Source organism: Carassius gibelio, chromosome A20 (assembly GCF_023724105.1).
Source record: "Carassius gibelio isolate Cgi1373 ecotype wild population from Czech Republic chromosome A20, carGib1.2-hapl.c, whole genome shotgun sequence".
Lineage (NCBI taxonomy): Eukaryota > Metazoa > Chordata > Actinopteri > Cypriniformes > Cyprinidae > Carassius > Carassius gibelio.
In genome coordinates, this window is record NC_068390.1 from 25,608,482 (window position 1) to 25,621,729 (window position 13,248).

Consider the following 13,248-nt stretch of genomic DNA (forward strand, 5'->3'; position numbering starts at 1 on the left):
AGATCACTAACACTATATGAGCAATAACAGTAAGGTTTAGTAAGCACCACTAACTAGACAAAGTTTGGAAACGTGTGAAATTGTTACTTGTTGAGGAAAGCAGGATCTGGCAAAGTGATCCATGTAGCCGAACGACGGCCCCTCAAACACGGCAGTGGGCAGCTTCAGCCCCTCCTGCAGGAAGTGGTCAAACCTGGACATCACCATCGCACCATGTGTATCTGATATCTGAGAGAAAATATCTAACACACACACAAACACACTTGTTATACAAGCCAAGAAATATGCATATAATTGTCAACATCCCTGTGCTGAATAATGACACTGTTGTCTTCTGTAGAGCAGAATATGACTCTGTCTCATATTTGAAGATGCGCATCATTGATTCTATTATTTTCATGTCTATAACTGTGAAGCTGCTTTGGAACAATTTGTATTGTATAAAGCACTAAATAAATAAAGATGACTTGATTTTATTTGTCCACTAGTGGAAGACAGTGATGATATCGATGAATGAACTTACAGCGAAGTTTATCAACCAGTTTCCCTCCACACAGCACTGAGAGCATCACTTTCACTGAAAACACCATCAGCCTTCCCTGAGCATCACTGCAAAACACACAGATTCACCCTCTAATGATCTGAAGCTGATTTTCTGATCGAGAAACATTATTATTATTATTATTATCATCAACAACGTTAAAAACAGTTGTGCTACTTCATATTTTGCGGAAACCATGACACATTAGTTCTGAATTCTTTAGTTCATAAGAAAAGCATTTATTTGGAATAGAACTCTTTTGTAACATTCTAAATGTCTTCAATGTTACTTTTTGATAAATTTGTCCAAACTTTGGCAAACACAGCACACACACTTTCACCTGTTGTGTGCCGCCAGCATGAAGTTGAGCAGCAGGCTGGTGTTGTGCTGGACGTTGATCTGGTGTGTGGTGGGCAGCCGTTTGTTTAGCTGCTGGTAGATGCAGGTGATGATGGTCTCCAGCCGAGCCACACTGATCTCGGTGCAGACGTCCAGCGTGTTCAGACCGTTGTCACGAAACGCCTCGATCATGTTCCACACATCCACCAGATGCACTGAGAGAGAAAACACATGAAATAGAGAGAATTACATGGTAATAAAGCTTCCCACGTCAGTCCAGATTACTCTAAACGTGGAATGAAGAACTTACTTTTAAACTTGAAACTGGAGAACAATGTGATATTAAATGATGGGGTCAAGATTTTTTATGTTTATGAAAGATGTCTCTTCTGCTCACCAAGGCCTCATTTATGTAATCAAAATACAGTAAAAACTGTAATATTGTGAAACATTATCACTTTTTTTTTTGTTTTCTATTTGAATATATTTTAAAAGTTATTCCTGTGATCAAAGCTGTATTTTCAGCATCATTACTCTGGTCTTAAGTGTCACATGATCCTCAGAAACCATTCTAATATAAAGATTTGTTGTTTAAGAAACATTTCTGATTTTTTTCGGGGTCCCTCGAGGAACAGAAAGTTCAAATGAACAGCATTTATTTGAAATAGAAATCTTTTGCAACATTATAAATGTCATTACTGTCACTCTTGATCTATTTAATTCATCCTTGTTTAAGAAAACTAAGAAAATCAGTTACTGACGCCCAACTTATGAACAGTAGTGTATTTCTGGCTTATCTTATGTTTCTTATTAGATGTATAGAGCTTATATTTGAACTCACAAACAACACTGAAAATGCATATTTTACAACATCAGTCATTTGAGTTTTGATGTGACTAATACTCACGGTTGCATTTCTTCTGAATGAATCTGAGCTTGCAGGCGGTGCGGTACGTAGACAGCCGGATGGTGTCATAATTCTGTGTCTCTGAAGAATCAAAGTCATACATTTATATTCAGATGCACTAGCTAATGAACACATGCAATAGGGGTCAAAGGTCATGTGGTGGGTGTGTGGGTGGCACTCACTCATATCTGTAAAGATCTGCTTCCTGTCGGCCATGACATTCCCTTTCCACCTGTCCTCTATCATCCTAGAGACACACAGAGAGAAATTAACCACAGGCGGGCACTTTTGATATCTTGAAACAAATGATTGCTTTCAAACTTCTCTAGAATGTAAAACTGTCACATCAAGGCCTTGATCAACGTTGATCAAGAAGATTTTTTTGCAACTAAATTTACGGAGTGAATGAATGAGTGAACAAATTACTGAATGAAAAATCCATACATTTTTGCATGATATGTATGTAACAGTGTTAGTTTTTTTTTTTTAAACCATGCATGATGGTAATGAAATATGATGGTAATGAGATTCTTGTAACATAAAATAAAACATCAATTATTTATGAATGATCTCAAGTAAAACTAGTTTAGAAATGGCACTCAATAAAGCTGGATTTAGATGATGAAAAATGATTAATTACACATTCTGATCTTAACCAAACTGTAACTAAATATAAACAAATAAAATAAAAAATTTGAAAAGAAATGCACTGGATTTTCTCTAAAATGTAAAAATAAAAAAAATAAAAAAAATTCACAAATGCAAACAAACATGAAATTAATTGAAAATTCATATACATTTTTTCTTTTAAACAATGATTTTTTTATTATTATTACTCAATTTAACACCATTTTATATTTAATTGTTAAATTATTATAGATTGGAAGTTCAAAAATCTGAATGGGAAAAAGTCAAAACAGAGAAACTTTGGCAAATGCCAGATTTCAGCCCTCTTAATAATTAGAAAACACAGTGAGTTAAATATTTGCAGAGCAAGTACCAACCACCCAGAATACCCCAGGAACCAGATGTGCCAAAAACCTGTTAAAAATGACTTCTTGTGACACTCATTGACAGCTGCCACACAACTGAATTTCAGTTTCATCTTTAAGAACAGAACCAAATTTCTCTCTGCTTACTGCAAAGCATTGAAGCATGTGTACACGCATTCCTGCGGGGATTTGAGGGTCTCCGGAGACTTACCCATAATCCCCTGGGACACTGACAACAGATAAGTTTAACAACTCAACTAAAGCTGACATCCAAACACTAAGAAGTCATTATGTTCTTCATTCACTGTCTTCTTCAACTGTTCTGTCTTCATTAACTTTAAATCCTTTTATTTGAACGGTTTTCTGTGTGAACTCACACTCAAGTGGGAATCATTTCTCCAACAAGTCGATCCAGACGCACAGCACCTCACTGCTAAAACATTCCAGAGTCCTGAACTCACATTAACACTCATCACACAGACACACTAAAGATTATCAAAACGGAGATTTGTCTTTTAAAATTCTGGCAATTTAATACCCACAAAAACGGTGTGTGGGGACTACAACAAGTTACTTCCCAGGTTTGTGACATCATAAACCCTGATAAACCCCGCCCCCAGGAACATGCAACAAAGTGGGCGAGACCATGCTGCACTGCTTTAAAGAAGAGGAAGAAAAATGGGAATGCACATCAAAATCTATTCATATATGAATCACGATTCTGTCTTCTAACAATTCTAATGGATTCAAAAGATTCAAAATCAATCTTCTAAAACAGCGGTTCTTTAATACTGTTCCTCACATCGCATTGCCCTGCTGTCTCTCTCTCAACAATGAACAGTTCAATTTATACACGTATTTTCTCATAGCTATGAGGAGTGTTAAACATGGACGTGCGTGCCGTTGCAGTACTGTATTAAAGGTTAAATCAGGATAAAACCATATATTAAAAGCAAACAGAAGCAGTAGCATTTACAAATAACAGCATGTCTAAAATTTGGAACAATACAATACAACCGGAGCACATGCCGCTGAGGTGAGGGACAGGATATTTAGACGCGCACTAGATGCGGTTGAGCCAATCACAAAACACTGGGCTAAGCTAACCAATCAGGGCCCATTGTGTATTTCTGAGGGAGGGGCTTCATAAAAGCAGGAAATGATCAGTGCGTTTATAGGAGAAGGGAGAGAGCGGTGTGGAAAGGTAAATTAATGGAAAGGAAAAATAATGTTTATTTTTTTTAAACTAAGCCCCTTTCACACTGAGATTTTGGATAATACATGGGTAATGCGTCCCAGCAATTGTTCCCGGATCGTTAGATTTTGGTTCATTCACACTGCCAGTGATTTCCCAGAATCTGTGCATGCGTTCACACACAACCCATAAAGGGGATGTGACTTGTAATGCACGAGTTAAAAACGCTGGGCATGTTAACTTTCACTTAAGCTAGCGAACGATCTCAGCTTCAGTGTGGATAGTGAGGAGCTTCATTACAGTTTGCACTTTAATATTTTCATTGCGAATGTTGATCTTTCTTCAAAATACCCGGTAAAAGAGTCACACAATAATGCGACACACCCTTCACGGCATTGGTTCGGGCTTTTGTTCACACAGAGCTTGTTACGGGACTGAACCCAGCAATATTACTAGGTCCCCAACGCAGGATCAATCCCAGGATGTGTTTGTGTTCACACAGAAGGCAATCCGGCAATGTTCCGGCAATTCTCCTAGAAAATCAAGCCTAGAAAAAAAAATAGCCAACCACCCCTTTAAGAGGAAACAACAGACATTAATGTCACATTAATCACACATTAATCAAAGCAATAGTCCAATACATCTGACTCCTACACGGTTTAAAAATCTAGGTGCAGAAAATATAAATAAAAAACTAATATGTACTATATAATATAATATATAAAATATATAAATATAATATATAAAATTAGTTTACAATATTTCAAATAATACAAACATTATATATATATATATATATATATATATATATATATATATATATATATATATATATATATATATATATATATATTAGGCCTTGATACACACACAAATATATATTTGCATTTTATAAAATGTTTTAATTATATATAATAGCATTTATGCAGATGCTAATATTTAGTAGTTTTTTTGTGCAGACACTTTTAAGTAACTTTTAGATCCATGCATTTTATGCACTCAGTGGGAAACTGGTGTTGAAGCCTGGTGTTGCCATACATGAGATACAGGGAAGAGATGATTCTATTTCTATTTTAAGGCGAATGACTAAACTGACATTTGATGCATGACTCCACAAACAGCACACAATTCTCATGAGAAATGGGCTGAGGTGAAGAAACCAAGCCATAATGCCAGGTGATGCATGACAGAAACACACCCCAGATGTCTAATTTATTTTTTAATTATTTGATCCATTTCAGCTTCACTTCAGTATTAAACAGTGGCTGGAGTTTACTATTAATTAACTCACCGTCTCTGTCTCTGCACAAGCACAAACACAAACACCCTCAAAGTGGAAGTAGAGGAGGAGTCACACAGGCGGGTGGCAGTGACTATTCCTGTCAGCCGCCCAAACACATGACCTTTCACTCACACACTATAAGTGGAAAACAATTATGTAAAGGCACCATATGAGGCGTGTGTGTGTGGTCAGACAGATTTTAGCTTGTGCTGATGCAGTTCATTCTCGAACCTCCATTCATACCTGCATTCAGTTCAGAATCGAAGCCAGAGTTGTGCTGCTCAGCTCACTTCAGACATCACGGCCCCTTCGAGACCAAACCAGAACAGAATGCTGCTAAACTCACACTGACTAATGCTCTCAGATATTAATATTACAGCCAGATATTAATAATACAGCCAGATTGATACTATTGGTTCCCTGCTGTGAGCAGTTATGAAACAACAGCTACAGTCCAAAGCTCAACAAAAATGTTTTTTACTTGACATGCCAACATTAATAGAGCCAACACACACACAAAAAAAATTATTCTGTTTATATAACTATAACTCATTTCCTTATTTGTATCAGAAATATATACTGAAAATAAATTTAAAACAAATATTGTACATAATATTATAACTTGCTCCACATTGGGTGGTTTCTTTGTCTCCATGTCGTGCATATACCTTACATTTATATATATATATATATATATATATATATATATATATATATATATATATATATATATATATGTGTGTGTGTGTGTGTGTGTGTGTGTGTGTGTGTGTGTGTGTGTGTGTGTGTGTGTGTACATTTGTATGCATATATTATGTATCAATTATGTTTTCAATATTTAAAAAACATTTTAAATAACTGCATGACTCTGTGTGTGTGTGTATATATATATATATATATATATATATATATATATATATTTTTTTTTTTTTTTTTTTTTTACTACACAAAAATATAAGATAACAATCTGAATACATTCATTTTTAAATATTTAATACATATAAAAAATCCAATACATTATATTGTTTACAATTTGCAAAAACTCCATGACAGATGTAAATTCGTAAATGTTGCTTCACAAAAAAATGCAAGTGGTGCAAAACATTACTGATTTAAAAAAAATGATCAAACCATCTTAATTGATGCTTGCAAGGCTTGCACAACAATTTTTTTAGCAATCTCAAAACCTCATCTTGCAGCTAGATAACATTACATTGGTGTCAAACTGTCTTCAGATTAGTGGTTGACCGATATATTGCCAAGGCCGATATACCGGCAGACATCTGGCCAGTGTTCAAGGGACTTTTATTTTGATGGTCCATAGTAACTGAATGCTTTAACTCGTAATTTCAAATTATGCTGCGCTTTATGCATTTGCCCACTGTCATATTAATGTCATTTTCTCTGTGTTCTGTGTGTAAAATGAGTGTTACATTGGCTTTAATTGAAAAATATGATTCCCAATGCACAAAAACTATCCAGAATATCAAGCGCCCTGTTGGTTAGAGTTTACTTCCTTTTTAATTATATTTTTATTAAATATTTTATTTGTGAAAAATACTTTGTCATCTAAAGTATGTTTATTTTACACATTTATTTTTAATTAATTGTCAAAGGATTAGAAAAATGTATTAAATATTAATAATTTTTTTTTTAATTATATCAGCTTTATATCCGTTGTCGGCCCCCTGCTTTGCAAAATATTGGCATCGGCAGTCAAGAAAAAAAAAAAAAAAACAATATCGGTCGACAACTATTTCAGATGACTGTAGTAATGTTGAAGACACCACAGAACACCAAATGTTTAAGTTAGCAATAAAAACACATTTTCATAATCAATAAAACTTTGGAAAGCAAAAACGCAAACGCTCGCCCGACATAAATTTTTCAACCTGCCTGAAACAGGTTTCCACCTGTTAGAGTAAGTGTGTGTGGCACAATATTTAAAAGGAATAATTACTATTAATTCATCAGCTGGTTTGTAACTCTCTGCAGTAGCAGCAGAGTATGACTGTGTTATGGAAACATTTACCACAGTAACATTTTTTATGATGACCACAACTGACAGCACCATCTGCCTGTTTAAACACCACACATGCTTAAATACTGTGTGTATATTTAGCATCTTTTAAGTGTCTTAATTAATCATCTGAAGATATTTTTTATTCGTTTATTTAGGAGTTTGTGTTCTTTTCTTCGTCTGCCAGCTCATATCAGTTTCTCTCTGGCGTGATGTGAAGCAAATGATTGAATATCTACACTAGGGAGATCAACAAAGCCTTCGGACGGTTACCGCAGACAGCAGCCTTAATCTCTCTTTCAGACACTCCTCTGTTCTCCATCAGCGTCTTTCTCTCATGCAGCTCAATGTCTTTGTGCACAAAAATAAGATCAAACTCAGCAGAGACATGACAGAGCACAGGAGAGACTGTGTGTGTTTGTGTTTCACAGGACTGGCATCAGCTCTGTTTGCATTTTGTACAGAGACAAATAAAGCCGAAGAGCCCAGAAGTTAAACACACTGAAATGCAGGATAACTAATGAAAGCTGTCAAGAACACATCCGGCTCTATTTCACCACAAAGTCAGATAAGAATAAGAAGCTGATATTTTTTGGTTAACACTGGTAATATGCATGCTGATTTAAATTACATAAACAACATTTTTTGCTTAAAAAAAATAAGAAGAAAATCCAAAAAGTTAAGTAAAACATCCAGATCCATTACAATAATGTGAAATTGTCATGAAAGTAATGCCATAAAAGCAAAAATAAGTAAATAAAAGCACAATAAATGAATAAGTGTATACACACACACACATATATGTAATTTATCAAAGCAAATCCATTCATTTTTACAATACAATTGATTTCTAAGCTGTTTCGTTTAGTTCAAGTGTTTCTGTAAGAAAGATTTGAAAATCCTGTAAAGAGAATAAATGGAAAATATGCTTCCAGTACCAAGCACACTAAAAAAAGAACATGATCCCAACATCATCTTTATAAATAAATAAATAAACTGTTGTAAATAAAGGCCAACAGTTCTTTCTGAGGAGGTCATCAACAGGTGCATCTGGATTAAACCTATTCGACCTAGTAACATTTCATTAGTGTGTTAAGGTGGCCACGAACTGAGAAATCAAAATCCCCTTGATCTTTTGACATTTTAGAGGTCATTGTACTATAAAAACATCCTGAAGTTTTAGAACTCAAAACTAAATTGGTTTAAAAACCGCTTATATTGAAGTTAATCTGCCAAACGACAGCTTGTGGAATGTGCCACTTCATAATCTAACAGTGTTTCTAAACCCCGCCTACGAAGAAGGTGGTCAAAGCCTGCTTCTACATCACTGTCTGTTTAGCTCCGCCCACCGATTCTACATCACTGTCTGTTTAGCCCCACCCACCGATTCTACATCAATGCCTGTTTAGCCCCGCCCACGGATTAACACATGTAGTGTAAATAACGAGAGCAGCAAATGAAGGTCTACACACAAACCAAACGATAAAGATGCTCTGAAGAAAACAAGCTGAGAAAAAAAGTCTTTGCATCGCCTTCCTTCTGAAAGAGTGGATAAACTTTCGTTCAAATGAAGATCTAGATTGTGTCAGTATGAACTTAGTCCTTTGTTCCCCTCATTTTTCTGTGGATTTGTTTACAAACAAAGCACAATTCAACACAGGATTTTCTGAAAAATTTAAACAAAAAGAGGATGCTGTGGCGAATATAACGTATCGGAGTCATCTGACAGTAATGTAGCAAGACAGAAAATAGCCTATTTGGGGGGCTTGAAAATGCAAACTTTTGAAAACAGGTTTCAAAGGGCATGTTTTTGAAAACAATAAGATTATCCTCTCCATGTAAACTATAAAAATGCAAATGTGAATATGAATATGGTGACAAAAAAAAAGAAGTCTTGATATTTTCTTTCATTTTGTTGATAATTAGACAGTAGATATTTTGTTTGTGTGTGTTACTGTGCTTGCTGAGGACAGCTGACTCCCAAAGCGTTTGATATTTTTCAAATTCTCTGCATTGGTTAGTTTGCAGGAGTAACAGAAATTAACTATTCCAATGAGTTTAAATAATTTTTTATATATGATTAATATGATCAATAAATTCAAGCAGTAAAACGCAATAAAGCTTTTACCAATCAAATGTAATTAGAATCTGAAGCTTTATTTAGATGCATTCACAGCCTGTATAATCACTGCATGAGTGAGTCACTGAATCATTCATTCAACTGATTTGTTCGAACGGCTGATTGATTCAGTAAAGAAACAATTTCGTGTGTTGCTTAGAGATGAAAAACAATTCTACTGCGGCTTTGTTTGGAACTATTTTTGTTGTAGAAATACAGAAAAAAACAAGAAACTCTTGTGTGTAAAATGTAAGTCACTTAATATGAACTTTTCATTTATTAAGCTGTTCATCAAATCAATATCACATTTGCAATAATGCTGATATTTGGATTAAAATCGTCACTCTTTGTGTGATATTAAGTCAGATGATATAAATATAAAAGACGGGCATTCTTGCCCCCTTATCTTGACTTTTAGGGGAATTTTAAGACAGGATTAGGCCATTGTTCAATTAGGGAATTTAAGTAATTTTTATAAATGTGCCTTAGAAAAAAAAAACATTACTCGTGTGAATCTTGAGGTAAGATCAGTCAGTGCACGTTTCTTTCAAGCCCCTTTCACACTGCGATTCCGGAAAATACACGGGTAAAGTGTTCCGGCAATTGTTTCTGGGTCGCCAGTGATTACCCGGGATATGTGCGTGCTTTCACACACAACCCGTAAAGATCCCGTAACGACACGTGACATCAGGGTGTGACTTGTAATGTACGAGTCGAAAACGTTAGGCACGTTATACTTTCGCTGAAGCTGATCTCTGCTTCATTACAGTCTGCACATATTTATATTTTTTCATTGCGAATGTTGACCTTCCTTCAAAACAGCCGGTAAAAGAGTCGCGCGATAACGTGCATCATCACTACAATACGGCATTAGATCTGGCTTTTGTTCACACAGCGCTCGTCCCGGGACTGAACCCGGCAATGTTACTATGTCCCCGACCCGGGTTCAATGCCGGAATCAATCCCGGGACGTGTTTGCTTTCACACAGAAGGCGACCCGGCAATGTTCCAGCAATTTGCCGGGTCCGACGTGCAGTGTGAAAGGGGCTTTTCAGTCGAAACAGCTCAGACGTAAATTTTAGTCTATGACTAGGCTTAGGCCTTTTCTGTGAAACTGGGGGTAAATGTATTTTAATAGACTAAATGAGTGAACTCTAAATGTGCTCGCGCAGTAGTCTAACCTACATCATGTGGTGTATGTGTGCGTTCTATGGTTGTACTAACGTACTAGATAATATAAAATCGCACATTGTTTAACAATATTTACAATATTATTGTAGACCAGTGGTACTCCAGGACTGGAATTGAGAACAGTTGTTGTAAACCAGGGGCGTCAAACTCTATTCCTGGGACTCAGAGCCCTGAGGAGTTTTGTTCCGACCCTGCTCCAACACACATACCATGTAGTTTTCAAATAATCCTGAATGGCTTGATTAGTTAAATCAGGTGTGTTTAGTTAGGGTTGAATCTAAACCCTGCATGGCTCTGGCCCTCCAGGAGTTGAGTTTGACACCCCTGTTGTAGATGATTTGCATCGCACTGGCATGCATTATACAGTGTTTTAGACTTTTTCACGGATCAGTGTGAATAAGGGATTGTTTTGACAACATTGTTATCTATACACAAAATCTTTCAGAAAATGGAAATAAAAAAACTATTCAGTTCTGTAGTAAATAATTGTCAGAGAAACATACCCTAAATGAGGACAGGATTTTCATTTTTGGCTGAACTGACCCTTTAAAGGTTCAAGACGTTCTGCAGACTGTACAATGACGTCACAATCAATATATGAACACACACCTTTTAGGGTCTGCTGGTTTGTATGATTCATTTATTAAGTCCTAATTCTGGAAAAGGCCATCGGTGTGTCTGAATGCCACTGTAAATGTGGACATGCATGCATCTGTGTGTGTGTGTGTGTGTGTGTGTGTGTGTGTGTGTGTGTGTCTGTGTGTGTGTGGCAGGTAGGCAGAATATTCTATGAAGGGGACAAACATTCCAAGGATTCCGGATCTCAAACCTCCGTTAACCTCCATGTGTGTGTATGTCAGTGTGTGTGTGTGTGCGTGTGTGTGTGTGAGGGAGCTTTTACTCAGGTCACTTGAATAAATGGATTTCAAACACTTTGTTTTAAGAAGCAGCAGGGGCCCATTCACTCACTCACACACACACACACACACACACTCTGAAGCATGAAGACACACTATGGTTATTTTTGCCTCGGTGACGACTTCAGCTTTCTCTGGTCTGGTATAAACATGCACAAACATGATCTTTTAAACTCACAGATAACGTCACTTTCAACTTTTTCTGGTCTTATTGTGTCTGAATCCAAAGAGAAACACCGTCTGTTATCTTCTGTTAAAAGTTAATAACTTGCTCGGTCTTATATTGTATTTCACTAGAGCATGTTACAGCCCCTTACAAAAAGTACCATGGCATTACGATGCTATTTAGGACACCACCATTATGGTAGTAGCATCGATTTCTTCCAAGTATCACATAAATAACTTTAGGTTAATACTTTATGTACACTATGGTCTCACTGTATATTAATAAAGAGGTTTAATTTCTTTTAATTTTTTTTTTTTTTTGGACATGGCACCATGGTATTTTTGGAAATAACCCAGAATAGCACCAGGTAAATACATAAGATGAATTTCAGCACCAATGGATAAGGTATATCGTGGTCCACAATAGTACTTTTTTGTAAACAATGTAACTATTACAAAGTAATTAAAAGAAACGAGTGGTAAAACTACGCTGTTTTTTTGCCAAAGCCTTTTACTGTCGTTTTTGAGTTTCTCAATCTGACTTCCTGCGGAAACACAACAAAACACACATATACTAGCAGCAAAATTTCCCATAAACACACAAGTACAGAAGAAGAGCTCAAATCTCTGTGAACCCCTGAAGTTGCAGTTTCAAGATGTTTCACGTTTGTTGTTTTCGCTGAACGGAAACGGTTTCGACTGCAGGAACAGACGCCTTTCTTTTCTAAATCGATCCACACTGAAACAGACCCCGAATCTACACGTGCATGTGTGTTACAGGACTTAGCAAACACCAAGACTTTATTTCTTTAAGTTAGAATAATGAAGAGATGAAAGCGAGCAGCCATGTTGTTAAACATTAACTCCATCTTCACCTCATTCACTCTTTCCTGCATATACGAGTACTTTTTTTTTTACGGTTTATAGTGTTACATTATTATTTAAAGCGTTGTATTGTCGTGTATAGTTGTAGGTTTTGGTTTGTAGCTGTGTGTTTAGTGAAGTGAAGAACAGAAGTTCGGTTTTGACTCACCGGAGCGAATTTCCGCCGCTGTGATACCGTTAAAACCCTCCCAAAATCAGACTCTCATCTCAGCCTGTGGATTCTCGTTAGATTGTATCATTGTATCCGATGATTCAGTGCAGTTGAGTCACGATTCATTCACGAGATCTCCGGTGTAACGACAGACCGGCTCTGTGTGATATCGCCATACTGGAGTAAGTCAGAGTCAAGGAACTCTCTCTCTCTCTCTCTCTCAGTCAGAGTCAAGGAACTCTCTCTCTCTCTCTCTCTCTCTCTCTCTCTCTCTCTCTCTCTCTCTCTCTCTCTCTCTCTCTCTCTCTCTCCCTCTCCCTCTCCCTCTCTCTGCAAAAGCACGACACTATGTTGCACTCAGCACAGTATTTACACATAATATTACCACATTGGAGAAATTGGAGAAATTATACATAATATAATATCATAAACAATAATAATAAAAAATTTGATTTTGTAAATATTGTATATATATATATATATATATATATATATATATATATATATATATATATATATATATATATATATATATATATAAACT

General features: G+C 36.1%; 1 protein-coding gene and 1 long non-coding RNA gene across 6 annotated transcripts in view; one reads left to right on the plus strand and one right to left on the minus strand.

Annotated features, from left to right (window-relative positions):
- Nucleotides 1-75, plus strand: part of LOC127938618 (uncharacterized) — a 1,526-nt gene extending 1,451 nt beyond the window's left edge. For both annotated transcript variants that reach the window (XR_008148756.1, XR_008148757.1), the window contains exon 4: nt 1-75. This exon is cut by the window's left edge and continues 434 nt beyond it. This is a non-coding gene — a long non-coding RNA (uncharacterized LOC127938618).
- LOC127938617 (dystrobrevin beta) overlaps nt 1-12,921 on the minus strand; it is a 29,179-nt gene extending 16,258 nt beyond the window's left edge. For all 4 annotated transcript variants that reach the window (XM_052535337.1, XM_052535336.1, XM_052535335.1 and 1 more), the window contains exons 1-6: nt 12,702-12,921; nt 1,970-2,034; nt 1,788-1,868; nt 882-1,095; nt 524-609; nt 88-242 (exon numbers count right to left, since the gene is read on the minus strand). In XM_052535337.1, the coding sequence (XP_052391297.1) occupies nt 88-242; nt 524-609; nt 882-1,095; nt 1,788-1,868; nt 1,970-2,033 (600 nt within the window). In that variant the 5' untranslated portion in view covers nt 2,034; nt 12,702-12,921. The remainder of the gene's footprint in view (nt 1-87; nt 243-523; nt 610-881; nt 1,096-1,787; nt 1,869-1,969; nt 2,035-12,701) is intronic.
- Nucleotides 12,922-13,248: the final 327 nt, after the last annotated feature.